The 26,304-nt window shown below is 43.1% G+C and overlaps 1 protein-coding gene across 1 annotated transcript in view; it reads right to left on the bottom strand.

The window, feature by feature from the left end:
- LOC123753520 (sacsin) overlaps positions 1-25,996 on the bottom strand; it is a 200,989-nt gene extending 174,993 nt beyond the window's left edge. The window contains exons 1-2 of the mRNA XM_069330757.1: positions 25,060-25,996; positions 21,518-21,736 (exon numbers count right to left, since the gene is read on the bottom strand). Coding sequence (XP_069186858.1) covers positions 21,518-21,736; positions 25,060-25,893 — 1,053 coding nt within the window. The 5' untranslated portion in view covers positions 25,894-25,996. The remainder of the gene's footprint in view (positions 1-21,517; positions 21,737-25,059) is intronic.
- Between the last annotated feature and the right edge of the window lie 308 nt (positions 25,997-26,304).

Genomic DNA, 26,304 nt, shown 5'->3' with positions numbered 1-26,304 from the left:
ACAACTATATTCTACCCACCTCAAGACTCCGCTCCAATATAGAAGCATCAAGAAATATGGACCAATAGGCTTTCTACAAACACTTCTATTCAATACCCATTGTTTCTGTTCTGTCTTGTGTTGATACTTTTAATACCCTATTAATATCCCCTCTTGTTCTGTCTTGTGTTAATGCCACATCACCCCTCCCACCTCACTCAAATGTAGATATAAAATCAGAGATACGTAAGTTCTAATCAGTTGTGTATTTGTGAAGTCTTTGAAAATGTATTAAGTTTTACGAAACGCGCCCGTGTCGCGTCAGACTAGAAATAAAAATGAATTTTGGAGAAGTGATTTTTGATTTACCTCCAACAGTGAAGCGTAATGTACGAAAGATTGAGAAAATTCGTGTTAGAATTATTAATCTTACTTTTTCGGTCATATTTAATAATATATATATATATATATATATATATATATATATATATATATATATATATATATATATATATATATATATATATATATATATATATATATATATATATGTATATATATATATATATGTATATATATATGTATATATATATATATATATATATATATATATATGTATATATATATATTTATATATATTTATATATATATATATATATATATATATATATATATATCTATATATATATATATATATATATATATATATATATATATATATATATATATATATATATATATATATATATATATATATAAGTATATTTTGGTAGCAGTCTTTCTTGTAAACATAAGTTGTTGAATAGGACCGAAAGGGTAAGATTAATAATTCTAACACGAATCTTCTCAATATTTTTTACGTTCGTCTTCCCTGTCGAGGGTAATTGATAGATTAACTCTGCAAAATTCCTTATTTATTCCTGGTCACGTTTCGTAATGCTTATTACATTTTCAAAGACTTAGTTCCACACAGAAAATACATCATACTTATGCTCGTTTTGGGTGAGGTGATATGGCACAAACGTTTTGGGTGAGGTGACAGAGCATATGCCAGAACACGAAACAATGGGTATAAATTGGGTATGAAATCATAAGAATGGAAGTAACTGCAGAAGGCCTATTGGCCCATACTTCCTCTTGTTGCTTCTATGCTCGTTCGGGGTCTTGAAGTGGGTAGAATATAGTTGTGCACTAATTAGCTGTTGATTGCTGGTGTTGACTTTTTGAAGTGTAGTGCCTCGCAGATTTCGAGTCTCCTCCTATTGCTGTATTTATCGATGATTTCTGTGTTGTTTGTTAGGATTTCTCTGCTGGTGGTCTGGTTGTGAGAAGAGATAATGTGTTCCTCTATGGAGCCATGTTGTTTGTGCACTGTTATTCATCACCAGGCCTGCATCACCAGGTGTGCATCACCAGGTACTCACCTAATTGTACTCACCTAATTGTGCTTGCGGGGGTTGAGCTTTGGCTCTTTGGTCCCGCCTCTCAACTGTCAATCAACTGGTGTACAGATTCCTGAGCCTACTGGGCTCTATCATATCTACATTTGAAACTGTGTATGGAGTCAGCCTCCACCACATCACTTCCTAGTGCATTCCATTTATTAACTACTCTGACACTGAAAAAATTCTTTCTAACGTCTCTGTGGCTCATCTGAGTACTAAGTTTCCACCTGTGTCCCCTTGTTCGTGTCCCACCCGTGCTGAAGAGTTTGTCTTTGTCCACCCTGCCAATTCCCCTGAGAATTTTGTAGGTGGTTATCATGTCTCCCCTTACTCTTCTGTTTTCCAGGGATGTGAGGTTCAGCTCCTTTAGCCTTTCCTCGTAGCTCAATCCTCTCAGTTCCGGGACGAGCCTGGTGGCATACCGCTGAATCTTCTCTAACTTTGTCTTGTGTTTAACTAGGTATGGACTCCAGGCTGGAGCTGCATACTCCAGGATTGGTCTTACATAAGTGGTATACAGGGTTCTGAAAGATTCCTTACACAAGTTTCTGAAGGCAGTTCTTATGTTGGCCAGTCTAGCATATGCCGCTGATGATATTCTTTTGATCTGGGCCTCTGGTGACAGGTTCGGTGTGATATCAACCCCCAGATCCTTCTCTCTATTTGATTCTTGCAGGATTTCCCCTCCCAGATGATACCTTGTGTTCAGCCTCCTGCTCCCTTCGTCTAATTTCATCACCTTACACTTTCCAGAGTTGAACTTCAGCAGCCATTTTCTAGACCATTCCTCCAGTTTATCCAGGTCATCCTGTAGTCTCTGTCTATCTTCATCCGTCTTGATTCTTCTCATAATTTTTGCATCATCAGCAAACATCGAGAGGAATGAGTCTATACCCTCTGGAAGATCGTTCACATATATTAGAAACAGGATGGGTCCAAGTACTGAGCCCTGTGGGACTCCGCTGGTGACATCTCGCCACTCTGATGTTTTCCCCCTCACCGTTACTCGCTGTTTCCTGTTGCTTAAGTACTCCCTTATCCACTGGAGCACCTTCCCTTTTACTCCTGCCTGTTGCTCCAACTTTTTTAACAGCCTTTTATGGGGTACTGTGTCAAAGGCTTTTTGGCAATCCAGGAAAATGCAGTCGGCCCACCCTTCTCTTTCCTGCCTAATTTTCGTTGCCTGGTCATAAAATTCTATTAAACTTGTGAGGCACGATTTACCATCTCTGAACCCATGTTGGTGGTGCGTTACAAAGTTATTTCCCTCCAGATGCTCTACGAGCCTTTTCCTCACGATCTTCTCCAGCACCTTGCATGGTATACAAGTTAAGGAAACTGGCCTGTAATTCAGTGCCTCTTGCCTGTCACCCTTTTTGTATATTGGGACCACGTTAGCTGTCTTCCAACTTTCTGGTAAGTCTCCTGTTTCCAGTGACCTGTTATACACCATAGAGAGTGGCACACTTAGTGCTTCTGCACCTTCCTTTAGTATCCATGGTGAGATTCTATCAGGCCCAACGGCCTTTGTCACATCTAGCTCCAGCAGACACCTTTTGACCTCATCACTGGTGAGGTCAAATTCCTCCAAGGTTGCTTGGATGCCGCCTCCTCATTTAGTGCAGGGGCTTCTCCTTGTTCTATTGTGAAGACCTCCTGGAATCTCTTGTTGAGTTCTTCACACACCTCCTTGTCATTCTCTGTGTATCTGTTCTCCCCTTTCCGCAGCTTCATCACTTGTTCCTTCACTGCTGTTTTCCTCCTGATATGGCTGTGGAGCAGCTTTGGTTGGGTCTTGGCTTTACTCGCGATGTCATTTTCAAACTGTCTCTCTGCTTCCCTCCTCACTCTGCTGTACTCATTTCTGGCCCTCTGGTATCTCTCCCTGCTCTCTGGTGTTCTGTTATTTCTGTAGTTTCTCCATGTTCTTTTACTCAGTTGTTTCGCTACCTTACATTCCTGGTTGAACCATGGGTTTTTCTGTTGTTTTTCGTTTTTCTCCTTTTGGACGGGGATAAACCTGTCTGCAGCTTCCTGGCACTTTTGGGTGACAATATCCATCATGACCTGCACATTCTTGTCTCTAAGTTCTGTTTTCCATGGTATTCCCCTGAGGAAGTTCCTCATCTCGTCATATTTTCCTCTTCGGTAATTCAGTCTTTTCCCCTCCACTCCCATCCTTGGATAGGTTATCCCTACCTCCACCAAGTACTCAAAGGTCAGTACACTGTGGTCACTCATTCCTATGGGGGCTTCAACTTTGACTTCCCTTATTTCTGACTCATTCAGGGTGAATATTCAGTCGAGTCTAGCTGGTTCATGATTGCCTCTCATTCTTGTGGGTTCTCTTGTGCATCATGTGGGTTCAGTCTTGTGCATCACCAGGTGTGCATCACCAGGCGTGCATCACCAGGCGTACATCACCAGGCGTACATCACCAGGTGTGCATCACCAGGCATACATCACCAGGCGTACATCACCATGCCTGCATCACCAGGCGTGCATCACCAGGCGTGCATCACCAGGCGTGCATCACCAGGCGTGCATCACCAGGCGTACATCACCAGGGGTGCATCACCAGGCGTGCATCACCAGGCCTGCATCACCAGGCGTGCATCACCAGGCGTGCATTACCAGGCGTGCATCACCAGGCATGCATCACCAGGCGTGCATCACCAGGCGTGCATCACCAGGCGTACATCACCAGGCCTGCATCACCAGGCCTGCATCACCAGGTGTGCATCACCAGGCGTGCATCACCAGGCATGCATCACCAGGCGTGCATCACCAGGCGTGCATCACAAGGCGTGCATCACCAGGCGTGCATCACCAGGCGTGCATCACCAGGCCTGCATCACCAGGCGTGCATCACCAGGCGTGCATCACCAGGCGTGCATCACCAGGCGTACATCACCAGGCCTGCATCACCAGGCCTGCATCACCAGGCGTGCATCACCAGGTGTGCATCACCAGGCCTGCATCACCAGGTGTGCATCACCAGGCGTGCATCACCAGGCGTGCATCACCAGGTGTGCATCACCAGGCCTGAATCACCAGGCCTGCATCACCAGTCCTGCATCACCAGGCCTGCATCACCAGGCCTGCATCACCAGGTGTGCATCACCAGGCGTACATCACCAGGCGTGCATCACCAGGCGTGCATCACCAGGTGTGCATCACCAGGCCTGCATCACCAGGCCTGCATCACCAGGCGTGCATCACCAGGCTTGCATCACCAGGCCTGCATCACCAGGTGTGCATCACCAGGCGTACATCACCAGGCGTGCATCACCAGGTGTGCATCACCAGGCCTGCATCACCAGGCCTGCATCACCAGGCGTGCATCACCAGGCCTGCATCACCAGGCGTGCATCACCAGGTGTGCATCACCAGGCGTGCATCACCAGGCCTGCATCACCAGGCCTGCATCACCAGGCCTGCATCACCAGGCCTGCATCACCAGGCCTGCATCACCAGGTGTGCATTACCAGGCCTGCATCACCAGGCCTGCATCACCAGGCCTGCATCACCAGGTGTACATCACCAGGCCTGCATCACCAGGCCTGCATCACCAGGCCTGCATCACCAGGCCTGCATCACCAGGCGTGCATCACCAGGCGTACATCACCAGGCGTGCATCACCAGGTGTGCATCACCAGGCGTACATCACCAGGCGTGCATCACCAGGCGTGCATCACCAGGTGTACATCACCAGGCCTGCATCACCAGGTGTGCATCACCAGGCCTGCATCACCAGGCCTGCATCACCAGGCGTACATCACCAGGCGTGCATCACCAGGTGTGCATCACCAGGTGTGCATCACCAGGCCTGCATCACCAGGCCTGCATCACCAGGCGTGCATCACCAGGCCTGCATCACCAGGCGTGCATCACCAGGTGTGCATCACCAGGCCTGCATCACCAGGCCTGCATCACCAGGCCTGCATCACCAGGCGTGCATCACCAGGCCTGCATCACCAGGCGTGCATCACCAGGCCTGCATCACCAGGCGTGCATCACCAGGCGTGCATCACCAGGCGTGCATCACCAGGTGTGCATCACCAGGCCTGCATCACCAGGCCTGCATCACCAGGCGTGCATCACCAGGCGTGCATCACCAGGCCTGCATCACCAGGCCTGCAGCTGCTTGCAACCCCAAGGTGGCATCCTGCCAGAAATTCTTTGGCCAAACCTTTAATAAATGAACCATTTTCAGACGCAGCCCCTCAGACGCAGACCCTCAGACGCAGCCCCTCAGACGCAGCCCCTCAGACGCAGCCCCTCAGACGCAGCCCCTCAGACGCAGCCCCTCAGACGCAGCCCCTCAGACGCAGCCCCTCAGACGCAGCCCCTCAGACGCAGCCCCTCAGACGCAGCCCCTCAGACGCAGACCCTCAGACGCAGCCCCTCAGACGCAGACCCTCAGACGCAGCCCCTCAGACGCAGCCCCTCAGACGCAGACCCTCAGACGCAGCCCCTCAGACGCAGCCCCTCAGACGCAGCCCCTCAGACGCAGCCCCTCAGACGCAGCCCCTCAGACGCAGACCCTCAGACGCAGCCCCTCAGACGCAGCCCCTCAGTTGCAGACCCTCAGATGCAGACCCTCAGACGCAGCCCCTCAGACGCAGCCCCTCAGACGCAGACCCTCAGACGCAGCCCCTCAGACGCAGCCCCTCAGACGCAGACCCTCAGACGCAGACCCTCAGACGCAGACCCTCAGACGCAGACCCTCAGACGCAGACCCTCAGACGCAGCCCCTCAGACGCAGACCCTCAGACGCAGACCCTCAGACGCAGCCCCTCAGACGCAGACCCTCAGACGCAGACCCTCAGAAGCAGACCCTCAGACGCAGACCCTCAGACGCAGACCCTCAGACGCAGACCCTCAGACGCAGACCCTCAGACGCAGACCCTCAGACGCAGACCCTCAGACACAGCCCCTCAGACGCAGACCCTCAGACGCAGACCCTCAGACGCAGACCCTCAGACGCAGACCCTCAGACGCAGACCCTCAGACGCAGACCCTCAGACGCAGACCCTCAGACGCAGACCCTCAGAAGCAGACCCTCAGACGCAGACCCTCAGACGCAGCCCCTCAGACGCAGACCCTCAGACGCAGCCCCTTAGACGCAGCCCCTCAGACGCAGCCCCTCCTACAAACTATTCATATAGATAAACCAAGGTGTTTATGTCCCATTGAAATAAATATATTACTAATTATTACTAAAAATCTAAGGTTGTGATAAGGTGCTCTAAAATATATTAATTTAACATCATTCATACAAATTGCAACACTTGTACTTGCACAAAAAGTACACAAAATAAAAAACACACAGTTTAAAACACATACACATTTACACTCAATATAACATTTATGTACAAAGCATATCCACACAAATATTCCATTTGCACAGAAAATACAACATTTACACGCCATATATGCCATTTATCTACAGAATAAATCATTTACACAAAATATGCCATTTATAGACAAAATATGACCTTTACATACAAAATATGTCAGCCTATCCTATCCTAGCCCTTCCCTATCCCTCTCTATCCTATCCTGTACTATCTAGTCACATACTAACCTATCCTGTCCTATTCTATCCTAACCTATGCTAGTCTAAAACTAACCCTATCCCATCCCATCCCTACTTATCTTAGCCCATACTATCCCTACCCAATTCTACCCTATCGTGTCCTATCCTATTCTAACCTATACTAACCTATCCTGGTCTAAAACTAACCCTACCCTATCCCATCCCTACTCTATCCCATCCCAACCTATCCCAACCCCAACTATCCCTACCATATACTACCCTATCTTATCCTGTCCTATTCCAGCCGATCCTAACCTGTCCTAGTCAAAAACTAATCCTACCCTATCCTATCATATCCCGACCAAACATGCAATATAATTACAGAACTTGCACAATGACAATCAATACACAACAGGTGTAAATTCACAATTCTTACGGTAATTTATATAGTTATAGGGTTATTATAATTGTATAGTTATATTGAGTCATATCCCTTTCTGAAAAATATGTTGTAAAATGGAGTTCAGATCCAGGTATATATAAGGATAGGTTAAGGATGGGTAAGTTGAATTGATATAGTGAAAATTCTCATTATTAACACATTTTCCATTAAACCCCCCCCCCCCCCAGGTAATGGAGGTTAGTTTATTTATGTTTGTTTATTTACCTAAATGTTTATTTAGGTAAGGTACATACATACAAGAGATTTAACAAAGAGTGATGGATTTATAGATAGGGCTAGTACATGCAATGCCTAGAGCCACTATTACGCAAAGTGTTTCGGGCATGAACTTGTATTAATTGTACAGAGATGTGTATTAATTGCACAATTTTTGCAATAATTGTCCATGTTTTATATCGTTTTGTGCGAATAGAATATCTATGCAAATTGTGTTTTGTGTAAGCTCTGCATATGTTATCTGAAAAAATAAATCTTAATGAGCATGTGTGAAAGTGTATTTGGTTTATGTGACAATGTGTCGGGTATTTTTTTTAAATTATGTTTATGAAATTGTGTAATTTTAATGAAAGTGCATTTTGATTGTACCAGCATATATACAATTTGTTATATTTGTGCAAATACCATATTTTGTGTAAATGTCATACTTTGAGTGAACATGCAATATTGCATAAATGGTATATTTTTGTGTGCAACTGACATATTAGGTATGTAGAATGACATATTTTGTCAATAAGTGGCATTTTTGTGTGTAAATAATATATTCTGTGTATAAATGTCATATTTATGTAGATATGTCATACTTTGTGAATAAATGCCCTGTTGAGTGTAAATGGGTTTATGAGTTTTATGATGCATTATTTAATTTTGTGTATTTTTAGTGTATGTATGTACAAGCATAGCATTTTGAGTGAGCAGTGTTGAATTATTATATTTTAGCATGCCTTATCACAAACTCAGCTTTTATTATTAATCACTAATTTAATTGCAATAAACTATTTATTGCAAGTGAACAACTCCACAAGGGCCGTGACGAGGATTCGAACCTGCGTCCGGGAGCTTCCCAGACACTGCCTTAATCGACTGAGCTACGACAGGGCAAAAGAGTTGAAACCGAAGTTTGACTGAACTTACTGGATCCCGTAGCCTCTCCGAGGCTCAAGCCAGGGTTTTACACAACTCCCCTGTTGCACTCGAGCTATGTCAATAGGCCGTTCTCCCTCTTCATCTTTACATCATTACACACAGAAATCACTGGGATGCTCCCGGACGCAGGTTCGAATCCTCGTCACGGCCCTTGTGGATTTGTTCATTTGATGCATCACGTTAGCATGATTTCTGTGTGTAATTTATTGCAATGTGACAAACTGATTTATTCATATGAAAAGTATGTAGGTGGGTATTTATTCATGTAATTATATTACTTGGTGTGTTTGAATATAATAAGGTATTTTAAAAACATTTTGGAGTTGCTTGTATAATATGGTCACCTTGCTGATTGGTATGCATTGATATGAATTAACAGTACAAAAATTAAAAAAACATTTTGGGTGAATGAGCTGTGGGATTAATGAAATCTTATTCTTAATAGATTTTAGGGATTAATATGGTATAAATTACATCTGATTAAATGGAGCGATAGTGGCCTAAACAGGCTGTTCTCTATGCATGTATGGGTTGTGGAGTATATATGTATGTATGTATTCACCTAGTTGTGTTTGCGGGGGTTGAGCTTTGCTCTTTCGGCCCGCCTCTCAACTGTCAATCAACTGTTTACTAACTACTTTTTTTTTCACACCCCCCTCCCCAGGAAGCAGCCCGTGACAGCTGACTAACTCCCAGGTACCTATTTACTGCTAGGTAACAGGGGCATTCAGGGTGAAAGAAACTTTGCACATTTGTTTCTGCCTCGTGCGGGAATCGAACCCGCGCCACAGAATTACGAGCCCTGCGTGCTATCCACCAGGCTACGAGGCCCCTATGTATGTATGTATGTATGTATGTATGTATGTATGCATGTATGTATGTATGTATGTATGTATGTATGTATGTATTGTGACGATAATCTCCTTCAAGAGATTGAGCCTGCTCTTCCCTCCTAAGTTCGTCGCTATATACAACAAATACAACACCAAGGTTTGCCAGAGAGCAAACGTATGCAGCACCAGGAACACCTGCTCCCCCCGCCACTCGAATCACCAAACTACCTGTCCGTTGCCTGCTCATCGCTGATTGGCTGCGTGTCCAGTTGCACCTGCCCTCCACCCGCCACACTACCTGATGTCTGGGGCCACACGACCTACAGACCTCAGAATATCCAGTGCTTTCAACAAGTTAACACGTCTCGTTGGTAGACTAAGCTCTGGCTTACGTGTACTAGAGAGGTGGCAGCTTAAAGCCAATATTCCTGCACCCATTGTATATTGTTCACTTGTTATTACTCACTTGTCTTAACGTAACTTTTCATTTTGCCATTTGATTATTCTTATTATTTTGATTGATTGATTTTATGTTCCAATTTGTATGTCCAATTTATTCATGTTTGGCTTTTCTAACGTAATTAAAATCTCATTGTTAAATTTACTTGTGTTTTGTGTGTCTTCCCATTACCTTACCACAGACGAAGTTCCAGATATTCTCTTTTTTGTTTCTATATCTGATGAGGCCATACCCCTAGCTTTTGAAACAGCCGAACACCAACGCGTTACCGTCACAGTATGTATGTGTTTACTAGTTGTGTTTTTGCGGGGGTTGAGCTTTGCCCTTTCGGCCCTTTGGTGGATGTATGTATGCATGTATGCATGTATGCATGTATGTGTGCATGCATGTATGTATGTATGTATGTATGTATGTATGTATGTATGTATGTATGTATGTATGTATGTATGTATGTATGTATGTATGTATGTTTGTAATTGTGACTGTTGGTTTAGAAACAAGTTAGCTGATCTGTGTAGCAAGAATGGGATTTTTGAGGTCTAGAAATGATTAAGCTATGAATATAGTGGCCAGCATCCAGCTGAGTTGCCAGATGAATGTATTGCGGTGCGACATTTGGGCAGCTATTTGACGGATGTGAGGACAGTTTACTATCTTATGAATATCTGCTAAGCTGCCAGATGTACGGTAACTACTTGTGGAGTATAGTACGATATCAAGCTATAGCATTTCATAATTGCTAATGCTGTTGTTGTATAGGAAATTAACTATACTTATAATAATGAGAAATTGCTGTATATATCTCTTTTCAATGAACCAATACTGGGATTACTGAGATTGTCATCTGAATTACTGAGCTTCCCTAATGGATCTTGTTATAAATTTAGAAGGAAAACTGTTTATTGTAAACTAATATTGGAAGTGGGGTCCCTTGATTGTTTCAAGCATAAGTTGGACACATATATATATAAACGAGATTGGGTAGGAGCTGCCTCATAAGGGCTAATAGGCCTTCTGCAGTTATCTTCATTCTCATGTTCTTATTTCTAATAAAAGAATATAATGTATAAAATCTATATTCTTAAACCCCCTGGTTAAGTTAGGTTTGGGGATGGATAGTTTAGCCATTTTTTAATAATAACATTAAATATACTACTAAAAGAAGGATGCTAGGGTCTCATTGCACAGCTTGTGACGTCACCAAGTGTTGAAAAGTTAGGCCGCCGTGAGCCTGTCACACATCTGTGTTATTAAGAGTCAAAATTAATCCTTCACTAGAACTGTTTTGTGATGTCATGACCACTAAAACAATAGGTCTTATTACTATAGAAATAATTGCTTTGTTTGTATATTATAGGTTAGGTTAGGTTGGTTCGATGAATTGAATAACAAAAAATATGAGAAATGATACAATGAGTGAAAACACGAGTGGATACAAGGCATCATGGCATAGCCTGTGATGACACTTACTGAGAAAAGTTGAGCTGTTAAGAGATTTTACTCAATGTGTTAATGAGAGGATGGAACCCTCCTTGGAACAGCTTTATGACGTTATGGGCGGCTAAAGCATCATACCCCATTGGTATGATGCTTTACCGACGTTTCTATTATTAAGGTTATGAGAACACATGAATGAAGGTAACTTCAGAAGGCCTATTTTACCCATACAAGGAAGTTTCTGTTTATAACTACCCAATCTAGTTCATATATATGTACACTGAATGAGTATTTTGATTGGATATAGATGGATATATGCTACAGAGAGGTGTTTTGGGTGACAATGGGGCGTACGTGGGATTAGCAGTGTGGGAGGAATAAGTGTAAATGTCTGAGTGATGTTATAGCTTTTGTTTTGAAAATTATATAATACAAATATTTGCATTTACTTGGAGACTCCAATAGGGGGTTCAGTTGTGTTCCTATATAGGATATCTTGAGTATCTTGAGATGATTTAGGGGCTTTAGTGTCCCCGCGGCGCGGTCCTCGATCATTCCTCCACACCCAGGAAGCAGCCCGTGACCGCTGACTAACACCCAGGTACCTATTTTACTGCTAGGTAACAGGGGCATAACTTTCACCCTAACAGGGGCTAGGGTGAAAGAAACTTTGCCCATTGTTTCTCGCAGGGGCCAGGGATCGAACCCGGGACCACAGGGTCACAAGTCCAGCGTGCTGTCCACTCAGCCGACCGGCTCACCAAAAGATGGCAAAGTTAAACCCCTAAATTAGAAACATGCCATCCGAAGGAAGAGTGACACAGCTTAAATTACGTTCTAGGCGAAGAATTAGGGGGTGACATGATAGAGATGTGCAAGTGGATGAATGGACATAATAACAAAGGGGATATTAATAGGGGCATTAAAAGTATCAACACATGACAGAACACGAAATAATGGGTATAAATTGGATATGTTTAGATTGAGATACAAGTTAGTTTATGCTCTGTGTTGCTCCCCCTTGTTTCATACGAATGGCAGATAGAATTTTTTTCCCCATTCCTTTGCTCAATAAACGATCCTTGGCTGGACACTATAAATAATAAACCTTCCAGATAAGTAAGGGGTGAAAATATAGTATTTTTAGTATAGTTATACTATAATTATTATAGTACTATAATTAATTATACTATAATTAATTATACTATAATTATTATTATTATAGTATTTATAGTATAGTTCCTTCTGCATATTAACCCTTAAGCCGCTACGGGTATTTATGCCTTTAATACCCACAGGCACAACAACAACAAAATCTAAAAAATTATTTCGTCCTATAAAAGTGTTTATTTGTGTTCCCTGATGAAAGGAAAAATAACAAAAAAATCGTCGGTGGCATATTTTGGGCGCAAGAGGGTGGGGAAGTCTGGCAAAAAGAGGCGTTAGCAGAGCAGTCGCCAGACGAGATCTGCTCTGCCCCAGCTGTCAGGCGCGGGTTGCCACAAAGATATTATTACATAATTATTTCAACGTCTCTAACTGATTTTTTCTTTGTTTCTTTGCAGTAATATTATTCAATTATGTGTATTGTGATATATGAATATAATAAAATGTGTGAACCATCACTGCACTCAAAACTATGGTGTGTATGTTAATGATTCAATTATTATGTTCATAAAACAATAAACAAATACTTTTGCTGTTATTACACTATATACACACATGTTATATATAAGTATCTGCATGTTTCGTTCACCATAACGAACCACTAAGTTGGTCATGTGAGTCAAGAAGCAACAAAGAGTGGCCGTCACTCAGCAGCCAGCCAGCCACTCGCCACCACTCCCTCCCTCACCTCCTCACTCACCAGCATACTCCTTCCACCATACTGTTTTTGCTTTTATTCAATAAAAACAGACGTTTTATATATAAGTATCTACATATTTTGTTCACCATAACAAAAGCTTATATTGCTTAAATATAAGCTTATATCACCATCTAAGCTTATATTGTGAGTTCAGGCAATAAGAGTCAGCTGGTGGTGGCCGCCCCCAAGGCCAGGTGCACTAATATTTCTCCTCCAACAATACTGTTTGTGGTGTTATTACACTATAAACACACATTATATATAAGTATCTACCTGTTTTATTCACCATACCTGTACAAATAAGCTGGTATGGTGCCCAAAGACCATAGTGACCACCAGTAAACAACATGACATGTCATGCAGACGACGCACCTCCCTCACCAAAATGGCGGTTCCCAACACACTCCTATTGCTGTTATTACACTCTATACACACGTTATATATAAGTACATTTGTGTTCACCATAGCGAACCACTAAGCTGGTGTGGTAAGTCCAGTCAATAAAAGGTGGCCACACACAGTCAGAAGACGATGCCACCACCCTCCCTCCCTCAGCATTACTCCTCCCTCCATGGAGCACAGCGCTAAATATCACCACAATCCTGCTATTGTCAGAATCCTGGTCAGTTATATCAGTCAGGGGTCTTCTGTAATACTATCATTGCTAAATGATAAATGCATGTACGTATATATATTTTGACATTTTTAGGCAATGCTGTGGTCACAAGCTGAACAGCGATGCTGTGAGCTCATGTTGTATGCACCAGCCTTGGTGGCTCACTCAGTACTGAGGCTCTCACACTAGGGAATGTTGCCCACGATTTTTTTTCTAGGCGCGTCTGTTAATTATCGGTTGTGGCTGGACTATAGCTGCCCCTATCCCTCGCCGGGCAATTAAAATCTAGCACTAGACACTCAAATATCTATTGATGTATTGCGCGGTTTCAGTAAAGTTACTCCCATCAGCTATATATGTATTGTGCGGTCTAAGGGTTACTAGAGTGACATTATTGAAGTGTATAAATGGAGATAAAAGGGGATATTAATAGGGAATAGTCCTACTGCAGTTCATCTGATAGCGGCAGTTGATGTTTTGGTTAACATTGATTGGAAGTAAATAGGAGATCCTGTAAAAGGCCTTCTGGAATTTCATTATGTTCAATATTCAATCTTAGCTAGAAAATGACCTTAGAAAAAGGGAAACAGTATGAAAATTCGTCATTAAGGAAAACGGAATTAACGTGGGAAGATGAATCCACCTGTGCTAGTCACTAGGATAACGGAAAACACCCTAGACGGAAGGCGACCCTTTAATCCCCTTGAGCAAAATGGCAGGGGCCTGGAGGGACTGTCTTATTAAGGGAAGATGTAGACTGGCTAGCTGATGACGTAATTGACCATTAGCGATGTCTATGCAGGGTCACCGAGGCAACGAAATTTAAGTGCGACGGGAGGTGTTCCTTTAATCCCCTTAAGCGAAATGGCAGGGGCTAGGAGGGGGGACCTATGTATTCCCATTGTACAAAATTATATATGATGGAAGGAAGCACTTGAGAAATGAGACGAAAAACTGAAAGTACCCCCGTCCACCTAAGCCCGAAAGTCGGGAAAAAAAATTGAAAACACCCCTATGCCTATGCCCAACTGTGGGGAAAAATAAAAAAAACAAAACCCGCGCCTACGATCGTCGGAAAAAGCAAAACGGTCGGCCATAGGTGTACTTTACACTACTGGCAGGATATGAGGGGTAGGCGGTTCTGGGCTGTCGCCTGAGACTATGGCAGGATGTGGTGGGGGGGGGCGGTTAGATGGTGCCAACTGTATCGTGTTGGGCATGATGTTTCATTGTCCAAGAGTATTTCGTGGGAATCTCTGGAGTCATTCATTATGTGTGTGTGCATAAAGGCTTATAAGTACAAGTATGTTTACCTCCTGTGTAATATTTTTTCATTGTGTTGAGTTACCATGTTATGTTGAGAAGCTTGAAAGCCCTCAGGACATCTGTTTGCCATGCCGGATTCAGTTGCCAAGTAATACAATATTCAAGTACAGAATTATGAGGTATAATGTCAAATATTCAGTTAAAAGCCCACCTTTTGTAATAGTCTATCCATGTGCTCATCACTTGTGAGTGTCTGTTCGTTCCTTAGTAGTGCATAGGAGTATTTTATGAGACTTTGTAATTAACTCTGGACTGTAGGCTGACTTGCTTTGTGATACCAACCTAGTGGTTGTGTAGACATCTATTTATTTACTATGTAATTCAGTTAGAGCAGATTCTTTACCTAATTAATTCAGCAAGTAATTTACCAGCATTGTATTCCTTAGTAGTATCTAGCTATATGATTGTGGGTTGAGAGATATGGTTAGAGGAGTTAACTAGGCCTACGGTCGGAAGAGTTGGTACGGGAGCAGTCTGCTTGGGTACGAGAGCGCTGGCTTCGTGCCAGTTGACCACTGGAGCCCTCTGGTGATGGTTCTCTTCCTCCCTCGAGTGCGGCAGAATATTTAAGGTTTAAGATAAGTATAATGTCTAGCAAACAGTGTTTAGTTACTGGGTGTGTCATTTATAATTACTAGTGGAGTGTTAGTTAGCCATTTATCTGATTACTTGTGTTTGCTTGACTTTGGTCTTAATTACTGGACCAGTTACATTTCCATAATCTTAGCTTTGTATGTATGACCGAGGAGTGTTTTTAATGATGCGCCGGTAACTATACACTGGTGAATACTTGAATTAGTGTTTCATTCCCCTCCAGTCATTTACCTTGGGCACGAGAGATTTAGAGGGCTTTTTAGGGTACAGTGAGTGATTCACGAGCCGATAATGGCACGTAACAGAAGATAGCATCATCAGCAAATAGCATAGGTTTACGAATGTGTGAGACATTTGGCAGATCATTGATGTATATAAGAAATAGGAGAGGTCCTAGGATGCTGCCCTGTGGCACCCCAACGTATAGTGGTAGAGTGAGGGAAGGTTATATCATTGATGGCTGCATATTGGTGTCTGTCACTAAGATAGGATCGAATATAGTTCAGGGCAAGGACTCAGATTTTATAATGGTTAATTATAAGTACAAGGAAGTTTTGGTTTACAGTATCAAAGGCCTTTCTCAGGTCAATGAAGAGCCAAATTGTGAACTCGTTTTTGTCAAGGACTGAGTAGATTATATCAAGCAAAATAATAAGTGCATCGTTGGTAAACTTTTGGGAGCGGAAGCCAAACTGTGTCCCCGAGGGGGAGACAGTTACACTATTCCCTGGCGGCCCCCCGAGGGGGAGACAGATACACTATTCCCTGGTGGCCCCCCGAGGGGGAGACAGCTGCGCTACTCCCCGTCCATCCAAGAGGTTAGATGGGAGGATTGTGGATATTGATGTTCATGACGCACTGTACCTCATCACCAGATGCCTGTCCCTCCCCAGGTTACTCTTCTTTCTGAGGTGTTCATCATCCTACAGTAGCCAAAAACTAGGTGAATATGACCTGTTACTGAAATCAGTGTTAGAAAAAGCCCTCAACCTCTTCTCTCAATGACTTACAGTGGAAATAAGCTTCGCTTCCCATAAGACTTGGGGGCCTCAGAATTCAAAGAGCAAAGCAAATCGTTGTGCAAGCCTTCCCGTACTCCTCCTTGGCATCCGACAACCTCATGAAGGAAATTCTACCTGCCTACTTTGATCAGCTGACAGGCGTTCACGATCCCAATTTTATACGCAGTGCCACGGAGTGGGCCTCTCAAGCAGGCCCATCACCTCAACCACCACCATCAAAAGCCCACAAGCAATGCAGTTGGGATGGCTCCATTGTAGGCCAATTGTTGTTGTTGTTAAATATTTGCTACCTGGAACAAAAAGTTCCAATTAGCACGGGCTATGGTGAGCACATATTATCTTGTAGACCAAGTTGATGCAGAATGCCTGGGTGCTGCAAAAACACAACACGACATTGCTCGCCTCACAGCAGTAGCAGCCCCACATGCAAGGGACTTCCTGTTAGTAATCCTAATGTTGGCAACTGACACGCACCACACTCCCTCCGAATTTCTGTGGCCCTCTGCCTTGTTGCCCCAATCCACACCAGACAGAGATGTATTTGCGGCGAGGTGGTGGCTGACAGGTACGGCTACAATGGCCTACTCTGCCAAAGCACAGGGGGATGGCACTCAAGGCACAGTGAAGTTAACGACTTCATCAAGAGGAACCTCACCACAGCTGATGCCCAGCTGAGAGAGAGAGAGAGAGAGCCCCGTTACCTAACGCTCCTTAGCTCTGCTTCTCTAATTGTTCACCTAGATGGTATCACAGTGAACCCTTGGAAGGGTGACAAACAGTTGGTATGAGACTACACGTGTGTATCAATCCTGGCTAACACCTTCATTGACTTCAGTGTTGCATATCCGGGGGGCGTTGCCACTCACAGGGAATCAGCCAAGTCCCTTAAGTACAGAGAACTGGATCACTACTACAATTTTGTCGGCATTGCTTCTGAAACACTCGACGCCTGGGGTAAGAGTGCCACCAGTTGTTTTAAGGAACTGGGTTCTAGTCTAATTGAAACAACAAGAGACCCTAGAACTTCCAGCATCCTTTTCCAGTACCTCTGCTTGGCAAAACAGAGGGGAAATGCACTCTGCATTCAGGGTTCCTGCCCGCCATCTGAGGAGCTGGAGGAACTCGATATTTTATGATAATCATGTTTGTAAGCCATACTTCAAAAATTTATCACTACATTGCCTTATCTACGATTTTTTCTTCTTGGAAGGGGGTTCAGGAGAGAACACATAAACAGATGCCTCTCCTATATGAGTCTCATTTTCCCCTTCAACTCGACTCTTTCTAGTAATAAAAAGATCTATTTTATCTCAGGGTTAGTGCATCGATTGCATACAACTAAAAAAAGATTCAGCTCACACTCTCCAAGTTCCTACTAAACTCATGCAACTAAACTCGTGTTCGTTTCAAAGGAGTAGATGTGTGGAACATTCTCGTCGTACTGTACGTATATGACTCGTATTTTGCCGACCACCACTCTCTCTCTCTCTCTATCTCTCTCATCAAACCTCTGTTGTGATTTTCCTACTATGACAAGTATACTATTAATGTTATGATTTAATAGTTTAAGAAATAAATTATTGATAACAAAGGTTATTTATAATCTTATAAATAAGATTATTATATACATTCATATTTCAAATTCTTAATTATTTCAGTTTTATCAATATTTTTCTCACATTCTATTTATTCTTTTGTAGTGAATCTATGACCCAGTCAGCAGGTCCTTGCGACCCAGTAATGGGTCGCAGGGACCCGTACTCTGATGAACCATGTGACCTTGATAAGCAATACAGTGATAACAAATTTAATCAAATGCTGATAGTCAGCTCGGAATAGCTTAAAGTCTAACGACTTATGTGGAGATCAGGAGTCTATAAGTTTATTATTGTTCTTCAGAACAATTAACAAAATTTTGGAGTTAGCAGCTCGCCTCCAAAATTGATGAACTGACAGTAGGTTCTAATGAAAGACTCAACTGAAAAGTCTCGGGTTTGATTCCAGCACAAACACAATCTCATTCGTTTCCTTAACCTTATGCTTCTGGTCACCTAGCTGACAACTGTTGTGGGTTGTATCCTGGGAATGGTCAGATGTTAGCCTATAGGAACCTCGATCAATCGAACAGGCTTCCTGTCCCTGACAACGGGACAGCAAAGTCTATTTACAATTCAAAACTCTTGTATCGAAACGTAAGATAATTATCAGGAGTGAGAGCACTAAGCCAGAATGACTGCATAAGAATATTTGAGATACACAGAGAACCTATGCTTAAAAGGTCCCTTCCAACTTTGAGGTCTGCATCGTATCACCAAACAACACGCACTCAGGTGAAGGTGAAGAGTACACCTGAGGTGAAGAGCTACAAGGTGAAGAGTATGGGAACTTGGTGGCTCTCACACAACTAACACGGGATCAGTGCAGCTGACTTGTGAAATAGCCGCCATCGACAGGGCAACAACAGTGGGACCAGTTGATGTTCATGTTAATGGTAACGAGGCCACGGTAATCGTGGCAACAAAAGCGGACCTAGAAAAGATCCAGGATCCGGAACACCGGGTCCCACTACTGGAGGCCAACCTCTCCCCCATTTCTTCTAGACAAATCACGGCTGGAAGAACGATTTTCGTTAACAGGATGAACCTCCAGTTCACCTAGATGGACACTCCACGGACGACGACAACTGCGGACACCCACAGGGACTCTCCACGGACGATGACAACTGCGGACACCCAGAGGGACACTCCACGGACGATGACAACTGCGGACACCCAGAGGGACACTCCACGGACGATGACAACTGCGGACACCCAGAGGGACGCTCAACGGACGACGACAACTGCGGACACCCAGAGGGACGCTCCACGGACGACGACAACTACGGGCACGCAGACGGACGCTCTACGGACGACGACAACTACGGGCACGCAAACGGACGCTCCACGGACGACGACAACTACGGGCACGCAAACGGACGCTCCACGGACGACGACAACTACGGGCACGCAAACGGACGCTCCACGGACGACGACAACTACGGACACGCAAACGGACGCTCCACGGACGACGACAACTACGGACACGCAAACGGACGCTCCACGGACGACGACAACTACGGACACCCAGACGACACTGACAGCGGTACACAACATAAACAAAGTAGGAATACTGGCGACACAGGACGAAGAGGACTAGGCATCTTCAGACGAGCATGTGGACGACGAGTATCTCTCCGGCGTAGAAGAGTATGGCTCCGGAGAGGCAGTCTCGACGTCTCATCGGGAAGGAATGTCCATGTTGAAGGGTCACGAGGCACCTTGCATGTTGGACACAACCACAGGACGATACACCGCTCTCAGAAATGGTCAGGCGATCACCATCGACTTACCGTGGAATATCGTCTCCCTTGATACCTTACACTGTCTGTCGCCAGTCACGCCTGCTCGACCTGCTTCCCGACCACCCCTCCCCCCCCCTCTCCTCCCAGGTGCTTGGTGCGGTGTGACTGATTTTTCTCTCTGTCAATAAATCCTCGCCCGGTTGCTGGGTTGAGCCCTGGCTCAACTCTGTGGGACGCCGAAGCTTCCTCTCCAGACTATACTTCCGACTGTCCCACTTTCCAGACCCCATTCATCCACAGATCAACAGTGTCAGCTACTGGTGCTGGTAATGGCTTCACACAGCCTCCGCTTACGAGCTATTCATGCCCGTGCCCCTTCTAGGGTGGCTTATTCTTAATCAATCAATCAATCATGGTCAAGGAAGAGAACGTTCTGAGCTCCACAGTCTCGCCTGACAGACACAATCTCACCTCGAGTTCTTTCCATAGCTTCACCTGTCTGCACCGTCCCTCACGACGACGCCATCACTGTGTTACACCGTCCAGTCTCTCGCCAACAATTTTTTCCATAAACATATTGTGAACTGAACCAGTGCATCACTGATCTGCTATAAGCAATGTAGACCGATGGGCTACAAAATACCCTTTCTACAGCACCAGACCCTACACACACCTGTAATACCCAGGGAATACTTCTACAGCACCACCCCTACACACACCTGTAATACCCTGGGAATACTTCTACAGCACCACCCCTACACACACCTGTAATACCCTGGGAATACTTCTACATCACCATCCCCTACACACACCTGTAATACCCTGGGAATACTTCTACAGCACCACCCCTACACACACCTGTAATACCCTGGGAATACTTCTACACCACCACCCCTACACACACCTGTAATACCCTGGGAATACTTCTACAACACCACCTCCTACACACACCTGTAATACCCTGGGAATACTTCTACAGCACCACCCCTACACACACCTGTAATACCCTGGGAATACTTCTACAACACCACCTCCTACACACACCTGTAATACCCTGGGAATACTTCTACAACACCACCCCTACACACACCTGTAATACCCTGGGAATACTTCTACAGCACCACCCCTACACACACCTGTAATACCCTGGGAATACTTCTACAGCACCACCCCCTACACACACCTGTAATTAACCCTGACACTGCTCAAAACATACCTGCTGGCTACCTGTCACCATATTCCTCACTTAATAACTTCAAATATTTATTTATTAATTCTACCTCATCTATACAGCTAATTCAAAACTATACAAATTTTTCATTAATTTCCTATCATTCATAGTTAAAGTTTTCTTCATCAAAACGTCAGAGTTTAAATACATATAAACACAGGGAAGTTACACATTTATGTACATTGTTACAATGTTGAAGTTCAATAAATCTTCACTTACCTCTGAGAACAAAATAGGGAGAGATTTTAGTCTTGACCATAAGTGAGTGGCAAGTTTCCTCCACCTTCCTGTTGAAGACTCAATGTCTGGCAGGAGACTGTACCAAGTTGTCAGGTGGCTTGGTCTTGGTGGTGAGCCCAGCTCCTCAACAACTTTACCCAAGAGAGTAAAGTACGCCTCAACTACAACTTTACACACCAGTTCTTCATTCCACAGAACCTGAAGAAAAATATATATAATAATTGTAAACTATAAGGCTCTACTCGAAACTTATCTATTTCTGAATAAACTGTAAATTAGTTTACACTTCACATATGATACCTCCGCAGTCTTGTACACTGTAACAGTACCCATATGTAGTGTTACTTCCAGCAGTGTTGTACACTGTAACAGTACCCATATGTAGTGTTACTTCCAGCAGTGTTGTACTCTGTAACAGTACCCATATGTAGTGTTACTTCCAGCAGTGTTGTACTCTGTAACGGTACCCATATGTAGTGTTACTTCCTGCAGTGTTGTACTCTGTAACGGTACCCATATGTAGTGTTACTTCCTGCAGTGTTGTACACTGTAACAGTACCCATATGTAGTGTTACTTCCTGCAGTGTTGTACTCTGTAACAGTACCCATATTTAGTGTTACTTCCTGCAGTGTTGTCCACTGTAACAGTACCCATATGTAGTGTTACTTCCTGCAGTGTTGTACTCTGTAACAGTACCCATATGTAGTGTTACTTCCTGCAGTGTTGTACACTGTAACAGTACCCATATGTAGTGTTACTTCCTGCAGTGTTGTACACTGTAACAGTACCCATATGTAGTGTTACTTCCAGCAGTGTTGTACTCTGTAACAGTACCCATATGTAGTGTTACTTCCAGCAGTGTTGTACACTGTAACAGTACCCATATGTAGTGTTACTTCCAGCAGTGTTGTACTCTGTAACAGTACCCATATGTAGTGTTACTTCCAGCAGTGTTGTACTCTGTAACGGTACCCATATGTAGTGTTACTTCCTGCAGTGTTGTACTCTGTAACGGTACCCATATGTAGTGTTACTTCCTGCAGTGTTGTACACTGTAACAGTACCCATATGTAGTGTTACTTCCTGCAGTGTTGTACTCTGTAACAGTACCCATATTTAGTGTTACTTCCTGCAGTGTTGTCCACTGTAACAGTACCCATATGTAGTGTTACTTCCTGCAGTGTTGTACTCTGTAACAGTACCCATATGTAGTGTTACTTCCTGCAGTGTTGTACACTGTAACAGTACCCATATGTAGTGTTACTTCCTGCAGTGTTGTACTCTGTAACAGTACCCATATGTAGTGTTACTTCCTGCAGTGTTGTACACTGTAACAGTACCCATATGTAGTGTTACTTCCTGCAGTGTTGTACACTGTAACAGTACCCATATGTAGTGTTACTTCCAGCAGTGTTGTACTCTGTAACAGTACCCATATGTAGTGTTACTTCCTGCAGTGTTGTACACTGTAACAGTACCCATATGTAGTGTTACTTCCTGCAGTGTTGTACACTGTAACAGTACCCATATGTAGTGTTACTTCCTGCAGTGTTGTCCACTGTAACAGTACCCATATGTAGTGTTACTTCCTGCAGTGTTGTCCACTGTAACAGTACCCATATGTAGTGTTACTTCCTGCAGTGTTGTCCACTGTAACAGTACCCATATGTAGTGTTACTTCCTGCAGTGTTGTACTCTGTAACAGTACCCATATGTAGTGTTACTTCCTGCAGTGTTGTACTCTGTAACAGTACCCATATGTAGTGTTACTTCCTGCAGTGTTGTACTCTGTAACAGTACCCATATGTAGTGTTACTTCCTGCAGTGTTGTCCACTGTAACAGTACCCATATTTAGTGTTACTTCCTGCAGTGTTGTACACTGTAACAGTACCCATATGTAGTGTTACTTCCTGCAGTGTTGTACTCTGTAACAGTACCCATATGTAGTGTTACTTCCTGCAGTGTTGTACACTGTAACAGTACCCATATGTAGTGTTACTTCCTGCAGTGTTGTACTCTGTAACAGTACCCATATGTAGTGTTACTTCCTGCAGTGTTGTACACTGTAACAGTACCCATATGTAGTGTTACTTCCTGCAGTGTTGTACACTGTAACAGTACCCATATGTAGTGTTACTTCCTGCAGTGTTACACTGTAACAGTACCCATATGTAGTGTTACTTCCTGCAGTGTTACACGGTAACAGTACCACTCTCAGTAACAGTAACCATATGTAGTGTTACTTCCAGCAGTGTTGTACACTGTAACAGTACCCATATGTAGTGTTACTTCCAGCAGTGTTGTACACTGTAACAGTACCCATATGTAGTGTTACTTCCTGCAGTGTTGTACACTGTAACAGTACCCATATGTAGTGTTACTTCCTGCAGTGTTGTACACTGTAACAGTACCCATATGTAGTGTTACTTCCTGCAGTGTTGTACACTGTAACAGTACCCATATGTAGTGTTACTTCCTGCAGTGTTGTACACTGTAACAGTACCCATATGTAGTGTTACTTCCAGCAGTGTTGTACACTGTAACAGTACCCATATGTAGTGTTACTTCCAGCAGTGTTGTACACTGTAACAGTACCCATATGTAGTGTTACTTCCTGCAGTGTTACACTGTAACAGTACCACTCTAAGTAACAGTACCCATATGTAGTGTTACTTCCAGCAGTATTGTACACTGTAACACAAAACCTGGAACAGGAAAACACCATAAGAGAAACACCATTTTGTTTCTCAACAAGTTAATCTTTTTAGTTAAAAATTATTTACTTTAGTTAGTTACAAAATATTTATTTATCCATTTACTGAAAATTAGTTGTAAAACTACGTCAATGTATTTCTGCTTATCAACTTATTATTTCTTACCATGACTGATCTTAAACAAACCACGCTTTATGCATAACTAATTTATGAAGACAATCATTTTTTATCGTTTCTTTACTAACATTACACTTCACACTACTGAAAATAGTTAAGTAAAATATCTTTGAATCATTTCTTAACCAAATAATGCTTCTTTCGTAAAAAAATTTAGTCAAAGGTATCTTTCAACTCTTTTCTTAACTAACATTATACTTCAGGTAGTAAGAAACGGTAATTTCTTCAAAATATTTCTTAACAAAAGTTACTCTCCGAGTCATCTTACCCATTCAATGATACTCTCATTACATCTTGCAGTCCAAGGTTACTCTTTAAGTCATCTTCCCTCATTTAAAGATTCTCTCTAATTTATCTTTATGCTTCAGATGACACTCTCATTCACTCTTTTATGTAAGAAGGAAACACTCAAAGTCGTCAAGATACGCACAGAGACATCAAAGATAATATCAAAAAGTCATCAAAGTTAAACTCAGAGATAATCTGAAAGTCATCAATGATAAACTCAAAGAATTTAAGAATACTCTTTGGGTCATCACGCTTACTCTTCAAGTCATCAACCAACAAAACATTATAACTTACATAAATGTCCATCATGTAAAGACATATAATAATATTTGATACTTACATCAGGTTCGTTGCTGCTCTCTTGTGTCTCCCACTTAACATGTCTTCTGTTTTGATCAAGTGCAAAGAAACCGTTGACCTGAATGGGAAGATTCGTATTGTTCTCAGTTTCTAGAGGTAGAGGAAGAAAGCAGAAAATATGACCTCTAGACCACGAGGACTCTTGTGTAGTAACGGGAGCAGAAACACCCACTAGAGGCATGTGACTGCTCTTGTCCTTGCCTCTCCACGATACTGAAAAGTGTTCATTTGAACCTGGCAGGAAATGAAGAATGCGCATTGTCTCCTCTTGAGTGTTCTTCCCTTTCACACTACGAACAGTGACCTCGTAATCACAAGTAGTTGTTTGCTCTGGTAATCCATGGCATTCTTTGAGCTTTTCTCTAAAATTTCTTCTCTTTTCTCGAATGTCAGACATGGATGGGCTGATGAGCTTTATTTCGTGCATAACTTCAGGAATATTATTATTTTCAGTGAACCTGTTCAAGCTTATTTTCTCCAGAGACTTAAGAAATGTTAAACAAATAGGAGCTTCCACGCCAAATGATTCAAATAATCTTACAACATGATCATATGAGTAAAGAGTGTCAGATATCTCTGATGGGTTCTGTCTCAGTGGAAACCAGAACAGTGTAGCAGGAAAGTGGCCATCAGATATGTGCTGTGTGCTCAAATAGCTAAGCCATAAGTGCTCACATTCCTCCTCAGGACAGATGTTTGGTAAGTCTTTCAGATAAACACAGCGGCACATTACGTCCTCTTGCTCTCTTGGGCTCATAAAGAGCACCTTCTCACCACTGATGATTGTTACACAGTCTGTGGGACAACAAAACATAATTACCTTTAATAAACATCTTCCTGATACAAGTCACTGAAACTATAATTATGAAAATGTATTTTATATGAAATTGTGTAATGCAAACAATTTATTACAAATTCTCTACTTTCTTCATATTATCTACAAATTCAAGTACAATAAAAGTGAACAAAAGTGATTTGTGTTGAGTCTGTTCCACATTTTGGTAAATTTATGATAAAAACTGTTAGGATAAAGGTATTTTGCAGGAATATGTTCACTTAGGATTAGGTTCATAATGTTAAGAGCCAATGCTCATTTGTCTATAAGGTATTTACTGTTCACATTCATGGCACCTATATCAGCGTGACGTCATTGTATTATGTGAGTAAAGCCATGTGGACGTGACGACGTGTGTTTGTCTCCACGTCCACACACAACAGTGGTGAC

This window comes from Procambarus clarkii, chromosome 24, assembly GCF_040958095.1.
Source record: "Procambarus clarkii isolate CNS0578487 chromosome 24, FALCON_Pclarkii_2.0, whole genome shotgun sequence".
In the NCBI taxonomy this organism is placed as follows: Eukaryota; Metazoa; Arthropoda; class Malacostraca; order Decapoda; family Cambaridae; genus Procambarus; species Procambarus clarkii.
The sequence above is the reverse complement of the archived record's forward strand: the minus strand, read 5'-3'. Positions and strand labels throughout refer to the sequence as shown.